Below are 27,861 nucleotides of genomic sequence, written 5' to 3'. Positions count from 1 at the left end.
GGAATGGTTTCAGGGCTTCAAAAAATGTTGATTACTGTTAGTTCCATCTATTCTGTTCTTCATTGCAATACAGAGGTCATTTTTTGAATGAAGGTGAAAAGTCCATGATCATCAGTCTAGCCTACTGTAAAAGTACCTGGTTCACAAAGACTTTGTGGAATGCAAGATGATTTCCCTGCCTTTTTGTTTCATTGGGTTGCATATGAGGAGGTCCAACTTCTTTCACTGTAGTTTCTACATCCTTCTACTATATTCTTACAGTATACATCCACTTGGAAACTAGTGTTGGAATTAGTGACATGGATAACATTCAACTCATACATCATAATATTCAGTTAGTATGAGACAAGGTATCATCCTTCTACTATTCTTACAGTATACATCCACTTGGAAACTAGTGTTGAAATTAGTGACATGGATAACATTCAACAGACAAGGTATCATGGTCAATAATTTGTCATGATCAATCATTGTTAATTTTTTTACACTGTAAAATTAAAATTGGGAAATAAGGAAAACACTTCCAGGGATCACTATTACAGTGATAACATGACAAAGCATTTTTGACTGTCTTGTTCATAAACAATTACATTGATGACACTGACATGTTAATTTCTATAAATATAAGGATTTTGGGCAAGTTACGGGTTTTTGCAGTGAAGACAGTAAGTGGTGCTGTTTATATGAATTGTTTCGAGAAATGCGCTTTCTCTTTCAAAGCTGTAAAAAAATAATTCGAGAAATGTATCAATTCGACTGAGAGAAACTGTAAACAAATGGACTAGCAACCTAGCTAGCTGAAGAAGCAGTAACAACCTACGGAATCTCAAATCTCTCTTTGGCGCTCAACTTCGCCCTCACCAGGAATATACCAATCCAAGAAAATAGGGTGAATAGTTGAAATATATAATAATTCAGATAGAATATCTCCTGACAACAATTAGTTTCAATAATTTAAGTAATTTAAAACAAGTCATATTGTCTACGTAAGCACAAATTAAATCTTAAATGTACAAGCTTTCCGACTATTTAATTTTTGTAACGTCAATATCACCGAAAATGCACAGTGAACTGTTCTATTTGTCCCGCCCCTGACGCCATTTTCGTTGTTATTTCTTTTTTGTCTGGATATTTCGCATATCTCGGACACAGCAAAATTGCAAAAAAGGCTTACAAACAAAACTAGCCTTGCCCTTCTTCTCAGTTTTTGAGGGAGGAGGAGGGTGATTTTCAAATTTTATTCCGGAGGAAAGTCCCTGCATAGGCGACCATGTACATTAAACAGGTAGGGGAAACTAGCGTGTCGTGGAGACATCTTTCTAACCGTTTGCGCTGCTTGTCAAATTCTGCAAGATCATTAACTAACTTCACCAGACTTTGATAGCTAAATATTCTTAATATACAATTCGTTTTATAAAATGGAACACCAAATACTTAACTAGAAAGCGAATATATATTTAACTTCTATGTCATCTTAGGCAGTGATTACATTAGCTAACATGCTAGGCTAACGTTCATTCAGCCGGGAAGCCTGAGCTAGCTAGCTCGTGCGTCTGTTAAGTACAAACATGGCTGCTGCAGACGTCTGGTGACCCAATTCTTAGCGTAGCTACAAACACACACAGCTTTTTATTCATTTAGACAGCTTAGTGGGTCGTGTATGTCAGATATTGTATTCATACATTGTTACACGTATCGTATTTTTTCCATTTCTAGTCAGTGTTTTCATTTTAGCAAGCTAGTTGACTAGCTATTTAGCCATCCTACTGCCTCAGCCTTCCGAGGAGCTTGTTGCACACAAGCTAACTTTGGGTACCTAGATACCGAGCCCACATTACCCTAATCTCTGGAAGTTAATAAGCACACTTAAAGTGTATTGTCCACCACATTTCATTGGCTATCTCAACTCTATATCAATTGAATCATCGTGAATTTAACATTCGATATATTTACAGTACGGCAGTGTCTGTTATAACGTTATCGATAGCTTAGCAAAAATAGCAATGTAACTCCGTAGCTTTACTGTAATGTTACCCCTCGATGGAAGTTGACAGATTGTTGATAACGCACTCAACCTCAAGTCGTTTTTCTAGGCGTCAATTATATTTGAATATTTGTCGTAGGTATGAATTATATTGGGGTCCATAACTCCTGTGTATCTAAGAACAGAAATGCAGATGTTGTCACTCACACATAACCTATGCGGCTTCCCACATACGCCTTGAGCTCATGTCATAGTATTACAAACTTTTAAACATAGCCCATTCTTGTCCTGACCACATTAGTACCAGTTGTAATATCTTCTATCTGGTTGTAATGTGGTTCATTTTAAAGCGAAGTGGTTCATTGATGACATGTGTGTTGTTGTGGTGAAGTTCCTGCTTGCATTTGAATTTGTCTATGGATATGTTTATCCTTAGGTCATTATCCAGGGGTTCCGAAGTTACAGGGATCAGACTGTGGTTGACCCTTTCAGTCCAAAGCATAATGTCATCGGTGAGTCAGTCTGTCATTATTTGCTTGTGAACAGTCAGCAAAGTACAGAGAAAAATTGTGTCTAAGCAACATCTCTTTTTGTTAACAGTCGGCAGAAATGGATCGGGCAAAAGTAACTTCTTCTATGGTAAGTCTGTCAATGGAGTTGACAAGTCGTATTGTTTTGTGTTTCTGTCCTTATAAGGTGTGTGAGTGGTCATCATGTATATATGATTAATGATCTGAATTGTGTTCATTTTCCTCACAGCCATTCAGTTTGTGCTCAGTGATGAGTTCAGCCACCTCCGTCCAGAGCAGCGACTGGCCCTGCTGCACGTGAGTAACTCTCTCTGGTCCCCCTTAGGACACCTCAGTCTGTCAGTACTCTGAGCTCTATGAAGAATACCTGATTAAACCTTTTCATGAAAGCTCCTTTCTCTTGCTCTTTTCCAGTGCATTGACTTACTGGCACATTTCAGTTCTCTGTCCTCCTCATATTTAATAATTAAGTGTTATGAGCATTATATGATGCACAGCTCACACACATCTGAGTATTAGACTGTTTTGAATGTTTGAATTTGAATATGGCAGATTGATCTGTGTGCTCAGAACATTTCAGAATGTCAAATGGTTTAACTTTTCATGGGTTTCAAGGTTTAAACTAACAGCAGAATTTCTCCCCCAACAGGAAGGAACTGGCCCACGTGTTATCTCTGCTTTTGTGGAGATTATATTTGACAATTCTGACAACAGGCTGCCGGTAAGACTAATCATGACTATATCCATTCAGAGGCATTCCCCCCACCCCCCTAACAGTTTATGTGACGACATCTTTCATCCTCGTGTTTTCCCTCCAAAGATCGACAAAGAGGAGGTATCGCTCCGACGTGTCATCGGAGCCAAGAAGGACCAGTATTTCTTAGACAAGAAGATGGTGACGTAAGTGAAGCGCTTATGAAAGATTGTGCAGTCTTCTACTTTGGTCCATTATGAAATATATGTTTGTTTTTGAAGGAAATGGTTTGTAAGATGCATTGCTTGTAAGCTAGTAAGTTAGATATGTATAATAGTTTTGACTCTGATCAAGTTCAAGTTTGTGCAGAGTTTGGGGTGAGACCCGAGAGTGCCATTGCTAGTTTTGTGCGGCATTTGGCTCCGAGTTAGTTGTGTTTCTGAGCTGGAGGTTGCTCTATTGACCGTTGACTTGACTTGGTTGTGCTGCAGTAAGAACGATGTGATGAACCTGCTGGAGAGTGCTGGCTTCTCCCGTAGCAACCCCTACTACATCGTCAAGCAGGGCAAGGTAAGTCAGGCCGTCGAGTTGCTTAAAGTTTTATACAAATAAATATGTAGTTATCACTAAACCAGACTAATAGGTCAATGAGGAATGTTTGGCAAACAAGATCTTGGTTTGTCTCCTGGCTGCAGATCAACCAGATGGCGACGGCCCCCGACTCCCAGCGCCTGAAGCTGCTCCGAGAGGTGGCCGGCACCAGAGTCTACGATGAGCGCAAGGAGGAGAGTATCTCGCTCATGAAGGAGACGGGTAACTGCAAAAACTCACCAGTCTGCACTTAGACTCTAGAAACATGGGCCATTTGGGCCAACCCGACCACATTCACGTGCAGAACCTTATATAAGCCAAACATTTGATGTACTTGGTCATGGCTTTGATATGCAGGGAGTATGCATAACATCTTTGTATAGGATTTAACCAGTGCAGTGTCCAGATCTAACAACACGACTGCACTGGCACTTTGAAGTCAGTCGTCCATGGGACTGTGAAGTTGAAGAAGGTGCTGTTCTGGACAGGTAGTGGTAGTGACAGTCATCATCATCATTGTTTATTCAGGGAGAATTGACTGAGCACAGGGCTCTTTTGCAGCAATGCCCTGATTGAGGCTACAAGTGACAGGTGACCGGTAGTCTGCATGCCCTGTGTGGCCCTCTTGCTAACCGCTATGGCTTTGTCTCGTGATCCACCAGAGGGTAAGAGGGAGAAGATCAACGAGCTGCTGAAGTACATCGAGGAGCGGCTGCACACACTGGAGGACGAGAAGGAGGAGCTGGCCCAGTACCAGAAGTGGGACAAGCTGCGCCGAGCGCTGGAGTACACCATCTACAACCAGGAGCTCAACGAGACGCGCGCCAAACTCGACGAGGTGACCCATGACCCCGCGCTCCTGAAGTAGAACCGGTCATCGTTCCGTGTTTGGAATGTTATATTTGAGGGGCTGTTGTCTAGGTTACCACATTGGGGGCACATCTGTCAATGGGAAATTGAGATTAAGGTTGAAATTGACATTGAGGCTTTATTCAACACTTAAAATAAGGTCTTTAGGGAAGTTTGGAAAGCAGAGGTTGTCGTGTAGAATCATTTTAACTTCACAAGTAGAACCTCTCTTTATATCTGTAACGGTACTTTCAGCCTTCAGTTGTGGTTCAGACATATTCACACTGCTAAGGATAGTTGGCAGGGATGAACTAGAGTGGGAGTAGTGACTGGTTTCTGAAGGCTCAAATAATGTACTATTGCTCTGCTCTGAAGCTTAATCCTGTCAGTAACTTCTCGGTGTAAAAAACGTCTCGGAGATTCTTGTGTGTGAACTCAAACATGTCCTGCATGAAGGAAAATCCACAGCAGTGCACAGAGGGACGTTGTTTCTGACCGTTGGATATTCTGTCCTCCAGTTGTCCACCAAGAGGGAGACCTGTGGAGACAAGTCCAGGCAGCTGAGAGATGCCCAGCAGGACGCCAGAGACAAAGTGGAGGTGGGGGCATCAACAGTCATCTGCACTCCTGCACACAGGAAATGAATTCATGTGTGAATGTGTGTGATTCTGATTTAGAGACATTAATGAATTCATGTTTGAAAGTGTGCGATTCAGATCTGATTCTGATTTATAGACATTAATGAATTAACGTTTGAAAGTGTGCGATTCTGATTTATAGAAAGACATAGTATGCCTTATCAGGAGTAGTTGTAGTACTAGTAGAGGTGAGACTATTGACGTCAGCTGCATCTGTACTCATGTTCTCACTACACAGAAAATGAATGAAGTGCGTTTGTGTATGGCTTTTAGCTGAATAGAAAGACATAGTTAGTTTTACCTGTAGTAACTCTCTCTCTCTCTCTCTCTCTCTCTCTCTCTCTCTCTCTCTCTCTCTGTCTCTCTGCCCATGTGCAGGAGACGGAGCGTGTGGTGCGCGAGCTGAAGGCGAAGGTGACGGCCATGAAGGAGGAGAAGGAGCAGCTGAGCTCGGAGCGGCAGGAGCAGATCAAGCAGCGCACCAAGCTGGAGCTCAAGGCCAAGGACCTGCAGGACGAGCTGGCCGGCAACAGCGAGCAGAGGGTGAGCCAGGAGACACAAACCACCTCACACACACACACACACACACACACGCACACACACACACACGCACACACACCCACAACACCTTAAAGCCTGTGACACACCAGGCTGTCGGGGGGCATTTGTGTGCCTGGTTTTTGCGGTGCGTCCCGTACCATTGCCACTAGTCAGACCCCTGTTGGTGGCTTTTCGGCCAGTTGAGCACGTTGCATTGGTTGGTGACGGAGATCACTCTGTGATTGGCTTGGTGAATCAGTGCAACTGGAACAGAACAGGAAAGAGCTGTAGTTTTTGCGGTGCGTTCAAGAGCAATGTTTTGGCCAAGACACAGGCGACGCAACAGTCGGCCCTCATCACCACTTTGATGTCGGTTTGGCGTGTCTCTGGCTTAAACACACACACACACACACACACACACACACACACACACACACACACACACACACACACACACACTCTAGATGAAATGATCGGTTCTGAAAACCTGCTCTGTGTTCTACACTTGTGTTCCGGAGAGATACATAGATATTGTGTGCAATACATTTGCTAAATAGGAAACGTTATCTCCTGAAAGTACTTTTTCCCTTTTTCCCTATGCTTTTCCAATCGATGTTTTGACGTGGGTATAATAGTCTTTTGGGGTTTACCATATTGGGTAAAACACGGACACACACACACACACACCGTACACCCACTCCTGCTCATAAGTAGATGAATATGCATGTACATGTACACCCTCTCATGGACAAATGCAACCACACATTCTCTCTATCTCGCGCGCGCGCTCCCTGTCTCTTGTGACGTGGACCTGGCCCCAGATCTGTAGCGCGCGTGTGTGCGTGTGCGTGTGCGTGTGCGTGTGCGTGTGTGTGTGTGTGTGATGCCAGCAGGCATGCCACGGCGGACAGTTGGCAGAGAAACCGAGCAGGTGCACCTGGCTCCGCTGCCGCATGTGGTGACGCTGTGGGATGCTGGGATAGGACGTGGGGTCTCCGCTACGTCATTCGCCCTTTGACCCTGCCGAACGTGGCGCCTCTTCTGAACGTGAACCCGCCCCGTGCCTCAGTCCTTGGGGGGAGAGGGGACTTCAACAGTTCTCTCCGCCTCTCTTGCGTCTGTGTGACGTGAGCACAGAGGCTCGATTCAAAACGCGTCTCCCAAAACACTGCCAGGTTTGACTCTTGCCGGAATCGCCAGCGTAATCAGTGGCAGGACAATGTGGAGGGGTGTATTCATATATGCCGTTAACAATCCAGGAAATGTCTGGATATGACGTCTTAAATTTAACTGGTGCACGTCGATCTTTGGATATCTTGATTTGAACTAAATTGCGGATGAACGGAAGAGCTGGTTGGACGTGTTATTGTTACACAACATGCATTGTGGGTAATTGAGTTTGAAATGGCCCACATCCTAGTTTTCTAAGCAGGTCTCAGGATAAGTGCATCATCATTTTTCTGTCGGTGTCCTTGTCTCGGTTCACATTTAGCAGAAAAAAACGCTTTTGCTGAAACACTGATTGCTGCAAGAAAAAACATTGACCGTTTGCTGCCTGAACTAAATGCGCCTTGATTAGAATGGTGTCAAATGTTGAATGCTCTGTTATGGGCCTTTCGGAGAATCTGTCTTCCAGCATTTTTGGTGTGGTTGTGTAAGCTGACATGGGGTACTGTTTCCTCAGCCTCTGGTCTAGCATCTTGCATCTAGTTTACCTATTTGGCAAACTGGCTTTGAAATTGGTCAGACAGTCACTACAGTTAGGTGGTTGATAAATCCCCCAGCACAGACACAGACAGACAACTGCCTGCACATTGCCTGCACATTGCCTGACACTTAAGGCATTACTTTAAAAAAACGAAATAAAAATCTACCTTCACAAAGACAATCCAGACATCTGTGTGAATCCTGACTTTCCAGGTGAGCTATGTAAAAGTGTGTGTGTGTGTGTGTGTGTGTCTGTATGAAGGCTCTGGGTAGTTGTGTGTGTGTCTGTCTTTCTGCCTCTCTACCCCCTATGACATTTGTGCGCCTCCGCCCTCTGACAGAAACGACTCCTGAAGGAGCGTCAGAAGCTGCTGGAGAAGATCGAGGAGAAGCAGAAGGAGCTGCAGGAGACGGAGCCCAAGTTCAACACGGTCAAGGAGCGCGAGGAGAAGGGCATCGCCAGGTCAGTGCCACAACTGGACGCCACACGCCAGTCACATGACCATTGCCCTTAGTTGTCTGCCACTGTTGGTGATTTAATGTTCATTGGCCAAGAGGGTGGTTACAACATAAATCGGCAATTACTGTCATTAAAAGATCAAGTGGAGGTGTGTTACTGTAGCTCCACAGATAGAGTAAGGCAAGGAGGTTGATTCCGAGAGGAGAAGCACACTGGTCAAATGTATACGCCTCCTGTGTACAGAGTGACCTGCTCTGCTAGAAATATGAATAGATTTGAACTACAGGTGTGTAAAATGATCATTAGTGCTGCAGTGGTTGCATAGCGCCGCCACATGTTGCCTAGGAAACGTAATTAAGAAATGTCTAAGTAAACACACAGGTTCACGTACTCTGTCCATCGCGCTGCCTCTCCTGTGTACAGAGTGGCCTGCTCGGCTAGAAATGTAAATAGATCTAAACTATTTTAACTACAGGTGGGTACAATAATCATTTGTGCTCTAGTGGTTACATATATCACCACCACGAGGAAACATAATGAAGAAATGTCTCTCTCTCTCTCCCCCTCTCTCTCTCTCTCGCTCTCGCTCTCTCTCTCTCTCTCTCTCTCTCTCGCTCTCGCTCTCTCTCTCTCTCTCTCTCTCTCTCCCTCTCTCTCTCCCTCTCCCTCTCCCTCTCCCTCTCCCTCTCCCTCTCCCTCTCCCTCTCTCTCTCTCTCTCTCTCTCTCTCTCTCTCTCTCTCTCTCTCTCTCTCTCTCTCTCTCTCGTCCCTCAGGTTGGCCCAGGCCACACAGGAGAGGACGGACCTGTACGCCAAGCAGGGCCGTGGCAGCCAGTTCACCTCCAAGGAGGAGAGGGACAAGTGGATCAAGAAGGAGCTCAAGTCCCTGGACCAGGCCATCACTGACAAGAAGCGCCAGATCGCCGCCATCCACAAAGACCTGGAGGACACCGAGGCCAACAAGGAGAAGAACGTGGAGCAGTACAACGTACGACACACACACACACACACACACACACACACACACACACAGACTTGTCTCCAACAAGGAGAAGAACGTGGTGCAGTACAACGTACGACACACACACACACACACACCACACACACACACACACACACACACACACACACACACACACACACACACACACACACACACAGACCTGTCTCCAACAAGGAGAAGAATGTGGAGCAATACAACATACGACTTCCACCCTCCCAGACACTATAGATACCTGACCACTGGCAGTATTGTACTGATAATGTCCATGCAGGGTCACCATGATTCAGATGTTGGGACCTTAGGTAAAGGTGTTTGTTGAGATGAGTGAGTCTAGATGCTGGGTTGTGTGCAGTTGGTGTAGGTGAAACAAAATGCGTTAATCAGAATCAGATTCTTTGAAAATTAATTCAAAATACATTTGACATGGATTCAGGTGGAACTCGGCTTCAAAATGGTTTATCACATGACACAACTACAAAAGTATACGTCACAAATCTAAACGTCATGAAGTTAATCAACAAGAAAGTTAGGACATAGAGAACCTAGTTCAGATATGATTGATTGTCAATGCTTGTGGGTAAAACCTGAGACCGAGCTCTGTTCTGTGCAGTGAAATAACATTCAGTATGTATGGAACAACTCATCTGTATTGACATATTGTATTGTTGACACCACCTCAACATGGCCAAGAATGTGAGTCTGTTTGTCTTTGAAATCCTATGTGATGTGGGAAGTTTTTGTTTACTTATTTATTGTTTACTTATTTATTGTCCTCATCGGGGAGTAGAAGTTGGACCAGGATCTGAACGAAGTGAAGACCCGCGTGGAGGAGTTGGACAAGAAGTACTACGAGGTGAAGAATCGGAAGGATGAACTGCAGAGCGAAAGAAAGTAAGTCTGTCTGACTCACTCTCCTCCTTCCCTCCCTCTCTATCTAACCACCCCAACCCCCCAGCCTCACAGCCTCCTGGCCCTGTCTGAACAAATGCAGCCAGCGAGGCTTGTGTGAGTCATGGGTTCATCTCTCATCCATCGATTTCTGTTCTTTTTTTTCTCTCGCCTGTCTACTTGCTCATACTCTTCCAGATAAAATAGAAAAACCAAACTTGAAATCTCAGAACGCATCAGATCGTGTTCTGTCTGAGGCAGCACCTACTATCCAGTGTGTGTGTGTGTGTGTGTGTGTGTGTGTGTGTGTGTGTGTGTGTGTGTGAGACCAGGAGAGTTCCAAACAAAGTTGTTAATGATGTAAAGTGTGACCTGTTCAATAAGAGGCGATGGGAGGATGTAAAGCATGGTGCAGACGTTTTAGGTATTTGTCTTTATCGTGGTTATTTTCTATCCCCTGCATTAGTGTATCAGTAGGTAATATTTCTATTTAGATTTTCAAATATTCTTTTGAAAATAGTTTTGTATGCCCTTTGTATGTTGTATTGAATTGAAGTAAAAGTTATTAACTGTTTTTAAAAAAAAATGTTTTTCTTCAAATGTACCTAAAACTTTTGCAAAGTGTAACAAGAAAGCTGTTATGTTGTGAACAGTCTTGAGAGTAAAGGAAGCCTGGGCTTAACACTTGAATCCTTCTCAAAAACTTTGTGTGTGTGTGTGTTTCACAGCTACTTGTGGAGGGAGGAGAATGCTGAGCAGCAGGCCCTGGCTGCAAAAAGGGAGGACCTGGAAAAGAAGCAGCAGCTTCTCCGTGCTGCCACCGGCAAGGTCAGCATAGATCACACACACACACACACACACACACGCACACACACACCGCATCGGGTTCAATGCCTACATGGTGCATGAAAGCATATTGACCTAATACCGCAGTCACATTTCTGAACAGAATACCTGTTCTTTGAGTAAACCTTGAGTAGGCCAGGATTACTGATCTAGTTTACTTACATCTCCAGACCCCCCAAAAGTGATGTTATCTTTAGGCCTTTGCTCCTGTTTAGTCTCTGATCTTCGAGTGAGAGTCAGTGAGAGACATTACTGCAGTCAGTCTGGAGCTGAAGGTGTTCGAGTGAGAGTCAGTGAGAGACATTACTGCAGTCAGTCTGGAGCTGAAGGTGCTCGAGTGAGAGTCAGTGAGAGAGACATTACTGCAGTCAGTCTGGAGCTGAAGGTGCTCGAGTGAGAGACAGTGAGAGACATTACTGCAGTCAGTCTGGAGCTGAAGGTGTTCCAGTGAGAGACATTACTGCAGTTAGTCTGGAGCTGACGGTGGTGATCTGCTCTCGACCCACACAGGCCATCCTGAACGGCATCGACAGCATCAACAAGGTGCTGGAGCACTTCCGCCGCAAGGGCATCAACCAGCACGTCATCAACGGTTACAACGGCATCGTCATGAACAACTTTGAGTGCGAGCCGGCGTTCTACACCTGCGTGGAGGTTACCGCGGGAACAAGGTGAGCGGGGTTGCGGCGTTCCTCTGGGTGTATTATGGGCTGCTGGGTAGATGGGTGGTGTTATGGTGTTATGGTGAGTGCCAGCATATAAAAAACACATTCAGTTTTGGTCCAAACCTCCCCAATTTGGCTCATTCTCAGCCGAGACATTGTGATTCAGAAGGTTCATCTAACTGGAGTATGAAGGGTCTGAAAACCCACTGCAGAGTAATGTTTACAAAAAGGTTTGGATGAGGCTTCACTGTTTAACTACCTAAAAGATCATTGATCATTTTCTAGATACACCCAGTAAAATGTGCCCAATGTACTCAAACTCCCCTTTCTCGCATCACTTTGCTGCTTTGTACATTTCTCAGTTTGACGAGAAACTAACATTGATTCATCGACACTTTCAGACAAGCATGTTCACCGGGGCCCAGGGTGAAGTGTGTATCCCTGGCAGTGTTGAGTGGAGTGTATTGATCAGTGTGTATCCCTGGCAGTGTTGAGTGGAGTGTATTGATCAGTCTGGCTGACTCATCGCCACCCCCAGTGGCCTCTGTATGCGTAGCCTTTGCTCTCCGGTAGACGAGTCATCACCTGACTCCCGTTTCCCCGGAGATGCTATGAGTCCTCACCATTGATGTGTTTTTGTGTCCTTTTCTCTTCTTTGCTTTTCTTTCACTCTTTCCTTATTGTCTTTCTTTTCTTCTTTTTTTGGTCTTCCTTTCTTTTCTTTCTCTGTTTTTCTTTTTGGTCTTTCATCCCTCCTCAGGTTGTTCTACCACATTGTGGAGACGGACGAGGTGAGCACCAAGATCCTCACGGAGTTCAACAAGATGAACCTGCCGGGAGAGGTCACCTTCCTGCCCCTCACCAAGCTGGATGTGCGCGACACCGCCTACCCGGAGACCAACGTAAGACACACAACACACACGCACACGCACACACACACACACACACACACTAGTTGCTTCTAGAACATTAACTTGACGTTCAGTTCATCGAATATACATTATATTATAAATCACTGCATAACTACACAAATATTGTTTAAGGTTGTCATCTTTGATTGTGGTGGTATGTACATACACATCCTAATTGAGCCTGTCTGCTTTTCTGCAGTTTAAGAACATGTTTACATGCATTTATGTGCATGCTGTCATCGCTAACATTACTAAGTGTTCTGGATTCATATGCAAGATGGAGGAGTACATCTTTCCTCTCTCGTCTCCCCGCAGGACGCCATCCCAATGATCAGCAAGCTGCGCTACAGCACCAAGTTTGACAAGGCCTTCAAGCACGTGTTTGGCAAGACGCTCATCTGCCGCAGCATGGAGGTGTCTACCCAGCTGGCACGTGCCTTCACCATGGACTGCATCACTCTGGAGGGTACGGGCAGAAACACTTAAGTTCCTCTCGGGCAGAAACACCCTAGCGCTTAAGTTCCTCTCGGGCAGAAACACCCTATCGCTTAAGTTCCTCTCGGGCAGAAACACTTAAGTTCCTCTCGGGCAGAAACACCCTAGCGCTTAAGTTCCTCTCGGGCAGAAACACCCTATCGCTTAAGTTCCTCTCGGGCAGAAACACTTAAGTTCCTCTCGGGCAGAAACACCCTATCGCTTAAGTTCCTCTCGGGCAGAAACACTCGAGCGCTTCAGTTCCTCTCGGGCAGAAACACTCGAGCGCTCAAGTTCCTCTCGGGCAGAAACACCCGAGCGCTTAAGTTCCTCACGGGCAGAAACACTCGAGCGCTTAAGTTCCTCTCGGGCAGAAACACTCGAGCGCTTAAGTTCCTCACGGGTGTCTGAATGTGTTGTGTGAGGTTTGGTTTGGAACAGTGGGTGGATGGACAGTTTGCACATGGAACAAGTCCCTGACATCTTAGTGTGTTGACAACTTAACCGTGTTAATTGTAATGGGGGGAAATGTTCTGCGACACCTGTCCAACTCCAACTCCAAGTTTGTGTGTGTGTGGTACACAGGTGACCAGGTGAGCAGCAGAGGTGCGTTGACGGGCGGCTACTACGACACGAGGAAGTCTCGCCTGGAGCTGCAGAAGGACATGAGGAGAGCCGAGGAGGAGCTGGGCGAGCTGGAGGCCAAACTCAACGAGAACCTGCGCCGGAACATCGAACATATCCTTCACATACTACACTACACACACTACACACACACACACACACACACACATGATTTGTAGTTGCGTAAGGATACATGTGGATGTTCAGATACATGTGTATGTGGACCTAAGGTTCTGTGCAGTATGAACACATATGCTCCTACAGATAGGTTGCGCGTGCACACATACAGTCAGTAATTTCTTAACACCGGTATACACACACAGCATGTAGTGACAGGTTAACACCCATCACCTATCCACACCTCAGTCAGGTGTTTGTGCCGGGGGGGGGGGGGGGGTCTGACCGATTTAGCTGCTGTTAGCCTTCAAGCATTTTGAGCAGTATGCCATAGCTGTTGAACACGTGTGGTTCTCTGTTGTGCAGTGATGCCAAAGCTTTAGCCAACCCACTGGGGTCAAAGGGGGATCATGCTACTCGTTTCCTGCCCAATATGACCTTCGGCCGGCCCGGTCTCCACATGGCCTTGCACTGGTCTGCATGTGTACTGAACTAGCAAGTGTGATGGAAAACCATTGGTGATTCATCCAATGTGTGAGTCAGATTGACACCCTCTGCCTCCTCATCACACGTTCCATCCCTCCCTCTATCCTTCCATCCCTCTATCCTTCCATCCCTCTATTCTTCCATCCCTCTATTCTTCCATCCCTCCCTCGAGATGATTCACCTTGGCTCTGATGAAGGACCTCTAGGAGAATGGGGGGGGGGGCGGCGTTGTTCCTCCTAATCCCGGGCTGATGACATCAGGGTGTTTTGAGAGCTAAGGAGCTCAGGGCAGGAGCCCTGCTGAAGATGGACAGCCACATATGAGTCGTGTGCCAGTGGGGGTGGGGGGGGGTGCAAGTGTGTAAAGTCTGAGTCTTTGTGTGTTTTCAAAGACTAAGGATTGCGTGGCTGTGTCCGAATGAATGGACTTTGTGTGTGTGTGTGTTTGTGTGTGTGTGTTGTGTTGTGCTGTGGATCAGGGGTTCCCAGACTTTCTTTAAAAGGCCATATCTCTGCCACACTCTTTGGGAAGGCCAGAGTATGTCACTAACAGTCAATAGTTCTGTGGACACAACAGGTCGACCATAGTTGAATATTAACACATTACATTTAATGATCTTTTTCAGTCTGTTTATATACCATTGTTATATAATAGGGAGGTTAACACAAACAAACAAAATAATCAAACTTATTCTTAAGCATTTTATTCAAATGTTTTAGTGCAAGTAGTGTAATATATAAGGTTTGATAGAGTGAGGAACATTCTGAAAAAGTATGGAAAAGCCAAATAAACATGTGGAACAGAATGTATTTTACAAGTAAATTATGAAAATAGTTGCAAATCTGCAAAACGGTGCCGTAGTTTGGGAACCCCTAATGTGGATTGTGTGTGCAAGATGCTTGTGTAGTGTATTTTAAGCAGGTGGGTTGCTAATGTGAGTTTGCGAGCAGGTGGGGTGTGTGTGTGTGTGTGTGTGTGTGTGTGGGTGGATGAGCTGATGACATGCTGCCATATGTGTAGTGCAGTGGTGACTCACTGGAGCAATCAATTATTTAAAAGCATCTCCCTCTGTGTGTGTGTTTGTGTGTGTGTTTGTGTTGTCTGCTTATGCTTTCACACCTGTGCTCTTGAGATTGGCTTCACCCCCCTCAGGGCTCGTCCTCGTCGGGCTATTTTTTGCTCCTCTTCCAGCAACCCCCCCCCCCCCCCGAGCGCTTCGCAGCGACGGGCTCCTCTCGGCGTCGATGAAACTGCCGGTAATTGGGCCGTCAGCGCCGAGCAGTTGGTGGGATGCCGCGGCGTCACCAGACCGACACCCTTTTGAACAGGAAATGTGATTCATTCCCTCCTCTCACCCCTGGTTTTCCGTGATCTCTTAGCGGCGGCTCGCACACTCATTGTCACTCACGACCTGAGCGTGACTTGGAATGGGGCAATGGTGTATTTTCTGCTCCGAGTGAGTTTCAGGTAGCACGGTAGAATCAGACCCTATATTCTGGGTCTGGCTTCGCTCCATTGGGGATTTGTTTCCGGTCGTTGCGTTCATTATGAAACCCCTTTGGCCTTGTCTAGCTCTAGCTCTGCCGCTACTGTTGGAACAAACATCATAACACTTAGCCACCCCCGCTGGTCGCTGAGGGGCCCCTCACAGTGGCCCCTCGTCTCTTCTGATCCAGACTATAATCACGGTGAACAACTGATCTGGGAGCAGTAGGCAGGCGGAGCCAGGCTAGTTTTTAGGGGGTGGTTGCGTACAGAAGTGAATCGTTCAGATTCCAATGTGTGGTTTTGTGCGAGCCGAACAGGACGCCAGATACGTTTTAGCACCTCTGCATGTATCCATTCTCAGCAACAAGCCAAAACATTTCTGTCTTAATTTCATCCCCCATGAGAAACAATACAGATGTTGCCCATCTGTGCGCTAGCACTCTTCACATTTGATTTCAATTTGGCCCCAGCTGGCTGATGGGACATGTAGTTTTTCTCCCTTAACGCCACCACACGCATCAACAATGAGATCGACCAGCTGATGAACCAGATGCAGCAGATCGAGACCCAGCAGAGGAAGTTCAAGGCGTCACGCGACAGCATCCTGTCCGAGATGAAGATGCTGAAGGAGAAGCGGCAGCAGTCCGAAAAGACCTTCATGCCAAAGGTAGGCCAGACTGTCTCCGGATGGGCTGGTTAGTGTTCGAGGCTCTAGTTCACATTTACATTTATTCATTTAGCAGATGCGTATATTCATATTCGACTTGCAATACAGATACAGGTTTTCATCAGCATGTGAATTTCCCTGGGTATGGAAACCTGTTATCCGGGTGTAGTTTGCCCCTTGCTCTAGCAGTTGAGCCACAGAAACACTCTAGTTCTAAAACGCACGCCTGGTTGGTTCTGATGAGGTTCTAAGCCATCTAGTCAACAAGCTCCAAGCATGCGTCACACACTGAGATGTAGAAATATCTCGGCCCCTGCAGAGCTCGGCCCTACACTAGGACATCTTCTGAGATTTGCAGGTGCAGTGATATGATCCCTATTAAGGAGTGCTATGTGACCCAGGCGTAAACAGTATGAGACTGAATCATTTTTTTAAGGGAACGTTAAGTAGATTAAGGGATCATTATGATTTGAGTTTCCACATACCAGCAGATTAAGGACAAATTAAGGACATTTGTTTCCATATTAGGGAATCTAATACTCCTTTATTGGTCCATTTCAGGGAGGGTGAGTTTCTAATTACATCTCATGGGATTTTAAGGATTCTGAGCGTCCAAGTGTAATTATGTTGATAGCGCAGCGCTACTAATACATTAGTCACGGTCACACACACTCACACACACACACACACACACAGAGAGCCGTGCTGGTGAAGTGACATGACTCCTAAGTCAAGCCTTAGGAGTGCGTATGTGCTCCTCGTGTAAAGTCTACCCCAAGATGTTTTTCACTGGAGGAACTAGCGCTGAATACAGCAAGGAGACGTATCATTTACAGAGTTAGCATGCTGTCGCTAACTGAACATGTTAACAAACAGTCAGCTGAACCATAGGCTTTAATTAAATCAACAGTGGTCCTGGTATCTTCATTTATCAAGTGCTGCCACAAAGCCATTTTATCGAGTGTTCTTCAAACTTCAACTTTAAAGCCAAATGTAACTGTTTACTCGACTGGGGTAATCCCAACGTTATGAAACTCGACCTTGGGGTAATCCTAACGTTATGAAACGTTACGTAGAAATGTTCTGCTTTAACGGTCTGATGTTGGTGTGAAATATATCGTCATTTTTGTAGTGCTTGGAATTTACGTCGCAATTAAAGAGCAAATGCTACGTCAACATGCAAGTCCCGTAGCTCCTCAATCACAGTGGAAAACCAAAAAGGACTGAGCGGGGGACTCTCCCTGTAAACGTTCCACCCGCTTGAAAGTCCCACAAGGTCCTGCAGTGGAAAGTTGCTTGTGGTCACACACAGCTGACACACAGCCATGACACTCACTCACTCTCTCTTTCTCTCTCTCTCTCTCTCTCTCTCTCTCTCTCTCCTCTCAGCAACGCAGTCTGCAGAGTCTGGAGGCCAGCCTACACGCCATGGAGTCCACACGAGAGTCTCTGAAGGCCGAGCTGGGCACCGACCTGCTGGCCCAGCTCAGTCTGGAGGACCAGCGGCGCGTCGACGACCTCAACGACGAGATCCGCCAGCTGCAGCAGGTGGGTCGAGCGAGCAGCGGTAGCGAAGACACAGCGTTCAGAGAGAAACGAGCATATGAGTTATGACTTATAACTAACTACGTGCTGATATATATATATATATACACTGAATATTGTCACTTTGTTAGTGCTGAACCCGATGGTCTGCTCCGCTTGATATCCTGAATTTTAAAGCACAAATCATCAGTTGAACACAAGCATGTATTAGTTAGTTAGTCAATAACATAAAGTTTTACCCACACCTCCGTGAAATACTTCCAATAGAACTTTTGCTTAAACTTCAGGAAAGGTGTCTCATGTATGAGGCTAGTATTAAATCTAAAGGAAGAATATAACACCCGTCCAGTGCTAGCGAAGACACAGCGTTCAGAGAGAACGAGCATCTCAGTTATGAGTTATGACTTATAACTAACATATACAGAAGTGGCTCTTACTTAAATGCTCGGTTTTTCCACTTCATCAGAAGGACGCAGTTTCTCTCCTTATTGTTTAGTCTGCCTTTCTGCCTTTCTTTGAAAGTCCCCTCTGTGTGGGGAAATCCTCATGTTGCTTTGATGCAGTGAGTGCAGGGAGAGGCCTGTGTACCCGAGGGGCACTCGTTAGCCCGCCGCTCTTTCAGCCGGGCGCCCCATGCTCGCCACCCACTACTGAACAGTGTGTGTGTGTGTGTGTGTGTGTGTGTCTGTCTCTGTGTGTGTTTGTGTGTGAGGGCGCAAGTTTTTTTGTGTTCATGTTCCTGTCTCTGTGTGTCTGTTTGTGTGTATGTATGAGGGTGCAAGTCTTTTTGTGCGTGTTTCTCTGTGTGTGTGTGTGTGTGTGTGTGTGTGTGTGTGTGTGTGTGGTGTGTGAGAGAGAGATATTGTGTATGTATGAGGGTGCAAGTCTTTTTGTGCGTGTTTCTCTGTGTGTGTGTGTGTGGGGGGGGGGGTGTGTGTGTGTGTGTGTGTGTGTGTGTGGTGTGAGAGAGAGATATTGTGTGTGGGTGAGGGTGCACAGCTGTGCACCATTATCACCTAAAGAGCTGCACCCGCTCGGCCAGCCTCATTGTTCCAGACGTGAGTGGGAGGCAGGAGGCCGCTGTCTGCTCTCATCTCCTGTAGAAACCCAGAGCTCATTCTCCCTTTGTCTCCCATGGCCTGCGGATGGAGCACACTGGATGCGATTACATAAGAGAGAGTGTGTGTGTGTGTGTGTGTGTGTGTGTGTGTGTGTGTGTGTGTGTGTGGTAGCCCAGAGGCTTCTCTTTTATGATTCTAATGAAAGGCGCTAATTAAGAAGGCCGTGATCTTGTGTCCGTGGGCTGGCACAGCGATGGGCAGATGCGGTGAACCTGACTCACTGCCATATGCCCTGGTCTTGTTTTCCAGAGAGTTGTTGCACTATAAATGAATGTTATGATCGATAATGTGTTTGCGTGTGTGATTTTTGGGGGGGGGTCTGTAGGATAACAGACAGCTGCTGAATGAGAGGATTAAGCTGGAGGGCATTATGACCAGGGTGGAGACGTACCTGAATGAGAACCTGCGCAAGCGCCTGGACCAGGTGGAACAGGTGAGTCGGACAGCCAGGCGGCCATATTGGCCAACATCCAGTGCCAGACACACACTCCCCCAGTTCTCTCTCTGATGTGAGCGATTCTGAATGTTGCATCGTGTGTTGTGTTGTGTTGTGTATGCTGATGTGTTGTTTATGTTCTTGTATGCATGTTGCATTTGTGTGTGTGTTGAGGGTGGTTGTGTTCTTGTCTTACCTGTGTGTTTCTGGATCTTCATGTGTTTTCTCTCTGTGTGTGTGTGTGTGTGTGTGTGTGTGTGTGTGTGTGTGTGTGTGTGTAGGAGCTGAATGAGCTGAGAGAGACCGAGGGAGGCACCGTGCTCACAGCCACCACCTCTGAGCTGGACGGCATCAACAAGCGCGTAAAGGACACCTTGGCCCGCTCCGAAGGTACATCACCCGTCTCAACATGCATCACGGGGACTCCTCTCTTCAGTTCACTGAGGTTCACTAACTCTAGTGCAATGACATCTTGGAGCCCGAACCACAATCAGTGTGATTTTAAAATAGGGAGAAATGGTTAGGAGTGCTCAAGTCCGTGATGTAGAGGTACACGTGTATGGATTGAAATGCATAAAAGCCTAGTATGGGTGTTAAAAAGATTTCTGTTAAATGTCTTGGACTGTGTGTGTGTGTGTGTGTGTGTGTGTGTGTGTGTGTGTGTGTGTGTGTGTGTGTGTGTGTGTGTGTGTGTGTGTGTGCGCGCGCGTGCATAATAGACTTGGATGTCCTGATTGACAAGACGGAGATAGACATCAAGGACCACATTAAGGGCAACGACCGCTGGAAGAACATCGAGAAGGAGCAGAACGACGCCATCAACCACGACACCAAGGAGCTGGAGAAGATGACCAACCGGCAGGGCATGCTGCTCAAGAAGAAGGAGGAGTGCATGAAGAAGATCCGTGAGCTGGGCTCCCTGCCGCAGGAGGCCTTCGAGAAGTACCAGACACTCACGCTCAAACAGGTGTGTGTGTGTGTGTGTGTGTGTGACCCTCCGTCCATCTTTATTTGGCTGCCTTCTTTTTGCCTCGTCAGCTCTCTGTGTGAAGAGTTTCCAACTCCAAGTTTCGAAAAATCCCTTTCTCTCATTCTCATGGATTTGTTTGTTTCCCTCCTGGTTTCTGCTCCTCTTTTCTTGCTCATCTACGACTCTCTTCTGCTCTCCTTCACCAGCGTGTCTTCTGTCCTCATATTGTCCACGCTTCATCTTCTGTCCTCATATTGTCCACGTTTCATCTTCTGTCCTCATATTGTCCACGGTCCATCTTCTGTCCTCATATTTCAAGTCGTTTCATCTTCTTTACTCCTCAGTTGATTTGGTTGAGTTTCTTTGTCAGTTCTTCTCTTCTTTCTCTCCTCCTGTCCCCTGTTTGTCCTTGTCCTCCTCTTCCCCTCTCCTCCCCTCCTCATATTTTTCTCTCTCTCTGACTCTACCGTTCTTCTCCTCTCCGTTGCCGTCCTCCACACCCACGCCTCTGTCTTTCCCTCTTCTCTCTCCTTTTCTTCAACTTCCATCATCTTCTTCTCTTCTCTTCCTCCTCCTCTTCTCCTGTCTGTACTTCTCTTCCTCCTCCTCTTCTCCTGTCTGTACTCATCATCACTGCTGCTCTGCGGCGGTTTCAATTCTCTCCCACAGGAGGGTGACTCAGTCCCCCACTGCCCCTCACTCTGGACGTGTGTGTGTGTGTGTGTGTGTGTGTGTGAGCGAGCGAGTCAGAGAGGAGGGAGAGGGGGAGAAAAGTGTGTGTGGTCGTGAAACTCTGGACGTGAAAGAGTGAACTGTGTGTGAGCGAGAGGGAGGGAGGAGGGGGGAGAAAAAAAAAAAGATTGTGTGAGTGTGTGTAGGAGTGCCTTTGCCAGTGATAATGTGAGTGAGAAAAAGAGATGAGTGGGATGTTCACATCTCCAGCGAGCGAGTGAGCGAGCGCGCCTGACCTTCTTCTTCCTGGGCTGCTGTAAATAGCTCCAGGCCTTATGTAATGTGGAGTGGCCTGCAGGCTGCAGCTCAGGGCTGGATCTGACCGGCACCTCAGTCATGGCTGTTCCCGTGATTTAGAGACCGAGCGTGTCAATAACAAAACCCACTGACTGCGCTGATCACAAGGGTCGTGTTCAAGGTCAAGGGGCACGACTGACTTGTTTTGAATCTGACTGATGGAGACCGTATCTGACACCAACATCAGAGATGCAACAGCCAAACCTCCTTATTTGTGGCGGTTGTTAACATTGAACATATTTATGTGGATGCTGCTGTTTTGTTTGTTTACAATCATTCGTTTCTAGCAGCAGCTTATGGTGGTAGTTTCCATGCAAGTGAATATTGATGGGTTGTTGATGCTGATGTCTGTTCTCTGTCCCTGCAGCTCTTCCGTAAGCTGGAGCAGTGCAACACGGAGCTGAAGAAGTACAGCCACGTCAACAAGAAGGCCCTGGACCAGTTTGTGAACTTCTCCGAGCAGAAGGAGAAGCTGATCAAGCGGCAGGAGGAGCTCGACCGCGGCCACAAGTCCATCATGGAGCTCATGAACGTGCTCGAGCTGCGCAAGTACGAGGCCATCCAGCTCACCTTCAAACAGGTACGAGTTATCGGCTCACCTGCCGACAGGTACGAGCTCTTCACTCACCTCCTCAGGTGTGAGTTCAGTAGATGACCTCAGTTTATATGGTCGCCCCTTCCATCAGGCTTGAACATTCCATTTCCCAGCTGTCTTGCAGCTCTGGCACTAAGCAGGAAGAACACATTAGTCACATCTCTCTTGATTCAAACCGAGAGAAATCAAGAAAAGCATCACATTAACTTGTTGAGTCACCGTAGCAATCATCTTAATTCAGTTCCACAAAGGAACAGAATATTCTGTTCCATAAAAGCCGTGGGCCGTCGGGTCAGTCAGTCATAGAGACGTAGGCGGAGCCAGCCCTCTGTTGTTCTAATGGAGATCTAGTGGGTGTTGTTGAACGAGCTAGCCAGGCTGTTTCCCTTGCTTGAAATAACGTCTCTGGACGAAGACAAATGTGTGAAAGGAACTCGAGAGCGCCGGCTGTGAAGAAACGAAATGGTCATATGTCAGTTTTCTGAGCGGGTCTAAACACTTCCCACTCGACTGGAACGGGTGTCTTTTTTTTTTTTTTTTGCGTGTTTGTTTCCACCAGGTGTCGAAGAACTTCAGCGAGGTGTTCCAGAAGCTGGTGCCGGGCGGCAAAGCCACGCTGGTGATGAAGAAGGGCGACGCCGAGGGCAGCCAGTCGCAGGACGAGGGCGAGGGGGGCACCGACAGCGAGAAGGGCACCACCTCCCAGAGCAGTGTGCCCTCGGTCGACCAGTTCACTGGAGTGGGCATCAGGGTAGGTGGACAGACGACTCACTCAACATTTGAAACATTTTGAGGAACCTCAATAAGTGATCCATCAGAATTGCATCCGTCCCCCCCCCCCCCTTGCCACGGTCGCCTTAGTGCTTGCTCTAGGGGGTACAGGCTCTGGGCTCTGTAGTGTGCCTTGAGAAAGTTGCAATTGTTACTCTATATAAATAAACTTAGATCGAATAATGTAGTGATGAGTGTTTCAAATGACATTTGTACTCCTTTGTGGGATAATTGCCAGTCTTAGACCTGGGAAAGTATGAGCTTGTTGTTGTCTTCCTCCAACTAATATTGTTTCTTTCTCACACTCTCTCTCACTCTCTCTCACTCTCTCTCACTCTCACACACTCTATCACTCTCTATCACTCTCTCTCTCTCTCACACTCTCTCTCACTCTCTCTCACACACTCTCTCTCTCTCTCTCACACTCTCTCTCTCTCTCTCTCTCTCACACTCTCTCTCTCTCACACTCTCTCTCTCTCACACTCTCTCTCACTCTCTCTCACACACTCTCTCTCTCTCTCTCTCTCTCTCTATCACTCTCTCTCTCTCCCTCTCTCAGGTGTCCTTCACAGGGAAAGCGGGGGAGATGAGGGAGATGCAGCAGCTCTCTGGAGGTCAGAAGTCTCTGGTGGCTCTGGCCCTCATCTTTGCCATCCAGAAGTGCGACCCGGCGCCCTTCTACCTGTTCGACGAGATTGACCAGGCCCTGGATGCCCAGCACAGAAAGGCTGTGTCAGGTACTCCACTCCGACCACACACACACACACATCCGCACAATAACACACACAGCTAATCTCAGTCAAACGATACACAATTTATGGTGAAGAATAGAGGCTTGTGAACTACATAGGGGCTGGTTCTGTTAATGAGAAAACGAATTGAATGCCATAAAGAAACACCCTTCCATTTACAGTTCATAGTAGAGTATTGTATGGACTCTTGTCTTTGAAGCTGATTTGGGGCAGTGTACTTTAACAGTGAACGGTTGACTTATGACTTTGAGGAAATCTTTAAAACTGTAGACAGGTTCTTTGGCATGGTTGGTGCAAATTCATTTTCATGTTTGAGGTCCCACAGGTTTTCATGTGTCGGTGGTTTTCCCAACAGCAGCATTACATTTACATTTAGCAGACGCTTTTATCCAAAGCGACTTACAATGTATACACATTTTACATTTACACTGATGGCACACTGCACATCAGGAGCAATTAGGGGTTCAGTGTCTTGCTCAAGGACGCTTCGACAGGGAATCGAACTAGCAACCTTCTGATTACTAACCGACTTCTTTACCTCCTGTACCACTGTCGCCCATTCATCATTGTGTCTCTTCTGTCCGCAGACATGATCGTGGAGCTGGCCGGCCACGCCCAGTTCATCACCACCACCTTCAGGCCCGAGTTGCTGGAGTCGGCCGACAAGTTCTACGGCGTCAAGTTCAGAAACAAGGTAAACAAATGGCCCCGAGTGTAGCGGCCGCTAAAATAAGATGTTTCTGTACCAGCGCATGTCCTCCTGAACTTGGAGCAGTATCTTCAGCAGTCATTGAAGTTCTCAGACTGACGTTGAGCTGTCGTCATGCCCATATCATCATCATCATCATCATCATCATCATTATTATTTATTCAGGGGGAATTGACTGAGCACAGGGCTCTTTTGCAGCAATGCCCTGATTGAGGCTACATAATAGAGATGAACAATAAATAAACAAAACAAAACAGACAAAATAAATAAACAAAACACATTAAACAACTCAGAAATTAAGTATAAAATACAAATAAATAACATAAAGTAAAAAATAAATAAATAAATAAAATCAGAGAATCATTTAAAACAACAGCATTGAGGCACATCCTTAGCATCTAAAATGCTCTTAAATTGGTTGACAGACAAATACTTGGTTAGTTTCAAATCCACTTGAACAGTGTTCCATTTATGGGAAGCAAAGAACTTAAAAGCTACACATTTAGAATCTAGAATGATCTAGAGCAGTTCGAATTTAGAGTTGTGATAAAAGACAAGGCAGTCTGGATTCAGAACAAGTCCATTATAGCCCTGTGTTGCTACAGTTTGTCTTTTATGTAAGTATAATTGGTTAGTGTTACTCATAAGCTAGCAGGCGTGCGGATTGTAAATGGCTTGATACTGTTGTTGCTGTGGAAATGTCGCAGAATGACCCTCAAGGCCGTGTGTGGGTGTGTGTGTGCGTGTTTTCACATCTGTGTGTGTGTGTGTGTGTGTGTGTGTGTGTGTGTGTGTGTGTGTGTTTGCTCTTGCCCCACAGGTGAGTCACATTGACGTGATCTCAGCAGAGCAAGCCAAGGACTTTGTGGAGGACGACACCACTCACGGATAAGAGGCCACACTCAGCACTCACTTCCTCCTCTTTCTTGTCCTCTTCTCTATCCCCCTCTTCATCATCCCTCTCTCTCTCTTTCTCTTTCTTTCTTTCTTTCTTTCTTTCTTTCTCTCGCTCTCTCTCTCTCTTTCTTTCTTTCTTTCTTTCTTTCTTTCTCTCGCTCTCTCTTTCTTTCTTTCTTTCTTTCTTTCTTTCTTTCTCTCTCTCTCTCTCTCTCTCCCTCACACATCACACTCACACACACTCTCTCTCTCTCTCTCTCTCTCTCTCTCTCTCACACATCACACTCAGCAACTCCTCCAGGTCATCTAGGGGCCCATGGTTCCATCTATAAAATGGCGGAGAGGAATACTGGAGTGTGTGCATGTACCTCAGCCTCACTTCTGTTCTCAGTTCACACTCCGCCACTGAGTGTCCCTGTCAAAACCAATGTGTATTTAGATCATTTCAGAGGGTTCAGGGTAGTCCTGGAAAGAGTTGCTTTTTTATGAGAAAGAAAGAAATGTAGCTTTTCTTTTTTAAATGTCATATTTCACGCAGTTCGTGTAATTAATGGTGAGAGGCGTTCGATTATTGCTCAAGTTAGAAACGTGCTGTTGGCCCTGTGCTTCTGTCCAGTGGAGATCGTTTCTTTATCTGAGGTTATTCCACGGTTACATTGGCCATGTTTTAAAGAGAGACATCCTTCCAAGAGATCTTTTTTTTTTTTTTTTTTTTATCCCACTTAAACAATGTGACATTTTAATGAGGATACCTTTTGGGATGAAAACACTGGGGTGAGATGTGAATTTAACACCACACCATGTCACCATGTACATAAAAATTAACTTCGTTTTTACCCCAATTTAGCTTTTTGTTGGTAGTTGCTGACCGACGTCTCTGTTCCCCAAAAGTGAAATCAGAAAACATTCACATAATCTTGTAAAAAAAACCTAAATGAAATAAAAAAAAAGCCATGATTTTTTTATCTTAGAAAAACATTACCATTGCAGTTTAAGCCCCAAGTCAAACATTGCCTTTTATACTTCCTATATAATACACCAATGGATCTTTTTTGGTCTAGTACCTTTCTTGATACGTTTTTTAAAGATATATATTTACATATATTGGTTGGTGCTTGTTTTTTTTTTCTCAATCATTGTTATGTTTACAATGTCTTTGCATTCCCTGTCTTTGGCCATCGCTGTATAATGTAGCTAGTTTAAATCCCGTACTTATTTGAACGTGTTATTCTCTGTTATCAATTGGAAACAATAAACAATCTTTTAAAGACTACACTTCTCCCAGCTCATTTCGTATCCACATTGCCCCAGCCGTCCAAGACATGTTCTGTTCTAGCCTTACTATACTAGAGCTACCACTAGGTGGCAGTGTTAGCTTCTTGTGCGCAACAAGTTGTAGAGCTGTTCATTGGGTATAATGAAACGATGAAAACTAAAAGCATTTGGACAGCTAGTTGGACACCATGTGTTCAGTACACAATGGCCCCTGACGAGTTGTTCTTCCCCGTCTCCCATCGTGTCACCTACGAGCCCACCCCACTCTGAGTCACAGGATAGATCACACCGAGGTGATGAGCTCACTGACTGGCCGCTTGGCTGGCTGGCTGGCTGGCGGGAGCAGCAACGATCCCCTTCTCTCTCTCTCTCTCCTAGTTCCAGTATTTTCAGCGGTGTGACATCACAATGGCAGCTCAGACTGGGCCCAGGTCGCAGAGAGGTGAGTCACTCTCCCTGTGACCGCCTCTCGTCATCTGCCCTCCTTTACCCGCCTCGCCCTCCACTCTCCCTGTGACCGCCTCTCGTCATCTGCCCTCCTTTACCCGCCCCGCCTCGCCTCGCCTCGCCTTCCTACCATGTGCTCTTGTCAGCTGATCCACCTGGCTCCTCGTCCAAGAGCCTGAGCCTTCCTACAGCATGGTACTGCCTCTGTCTAGCGCCCCCCCTCCCCGTCCCCCTCCCCCACCTGCCAAATGTCAGCTCAGCTGACTGCCCCCCCCCCCCTCCACAGACCGCCTGCTGATCCACCATCTAAAGTCTCTTCACCTGTCCCCTCTGGCTAGGCGCTCGTCTGGTCGGACGGCCACACTACCTCTGCCAACTCCTCTCATGCCACTGATGACTCCCATCGATCACATACTTATCCATATACATTTACACATGCGTTACATATCTTATATTCGAATGTCATACCAGTGGAACAGCAATAGTAGATTGAAAAAAATTGATTCTGCAAGGTATTCTGATATTTCAATGATACTTCGTTGATGAAGAAAAATATTTTAAAAGTGCTTTGAACACAAGTTACTGTCAGGTTATATGGAATGTTTTTTTTTGTTTTGCTCTTATAGTCCAATCTGTTCGGAGCCCCCTAAGGATCATTGTGTGTTTCTTATTTTAGTTTAAGATGTTTAATATATTATATAGCTATCTTTTGCGTTCCCACGCAATAGCCTACTTTTTGCATTACCTCGCGATCCCGCTAGTCTTGCTCTAGTGGTGTATTTGCTACAACATGGATCAGATAATAGAATTGTATTTTGAACTTGGCATTCAATATTTGGTTATAGTGTTACTGCTTAATGCAAAAAGCTTGGCTATGTAATAAGTGAAAGTAAACTTAAATGAATACTTAGATCCACAGACCTACATAGGGTATACCCTGGACGGCTAGTTGAAACGCATGAACAAATTCCAACAGAATTAATATCAAACAAATATAAAAAGATTATATCAAAGTGTCACATTGTTGCTTTAACTGAATCTCGACTATATCAAATCAGGAAGTTCTAGACACTAAATGTGATTTCACTTAACACTTTATTAGAAATGTAATCAGTGAGTAAAATGTAGTCTTGACTTAAATATTTATTACA

General features: G+C 46.0%; 1 protein-coding gene across 1 annotated transcript; it reads left to right on the top strand.

Moving 5' to 3' along the window:
* The first annotated feature begins 1,117 nt into the window (after positions 1–1,117).
* smc3 (structural maintenance of chromosomes 3) lies at positions 1,118–25,074 on the top strand. Its single transcript, XM_012833829.3, has 29 exons — positions 1,118–1,285; positions 2,421–2,496; positions 2,585–2,623; positions 2,744–2,811; positions 3,164–3,235; positions 3,335–3,414; positions 3,700–3,778; positions 3,904–4,021; positions 4,462–4,637; positions 5,167–5,247; positions 5,665–5,829; positions 7,875–7,996; positions 8,768–8,981; positions 9,784–9,887; positions 10,613–10,712; positions 11,241–11,401; positions 12,156–12,297; positions 12,622–12,772; positions 13,366–13,518; positions 16,012–16,163; positions 17,553–17,711; positions 19,155–19,262; positions 19,547–19,655; positions 19,985–20,232; positions 21,632–21,844; positions 22,419–22,610; positions 23,190–23,367; positions 23,970–24,076; positions 24,912–25,074. Exons 1-29 carry the CDS (start codon positions 1,271–1,273, stop codon positions 24,981–24,983), a joined length of 3,654 nt encoding a protein of 1,217 aa, XP_012689283.2. The 5' UTR covers positions 1,118–1,270; the 3' UTR covers positions 24,984–25,074.
* The last annotated feature ends 2,787 nt before the right edge of the window (positions 25,075–27,861 follow it).

The sequence above is a fragment of the Clupea harengus genome, chromosome 26 (assembly GCF_900700415.2).
Source record: "Clupea harengus chromosome 26, Ch_v2.0.2, whole genome shotgun sequence".
Lineage (NCBI taxonomy): Eukaryota > Metazoa > Chordata > Actinopteri > Clupeiformes > Clupeidae > Clupea > Clupea harengus.
Note: the sequence above shows the minus strand (reverse complement) of the source record. Positions and strands in the feature narration are given on the sequence as shown.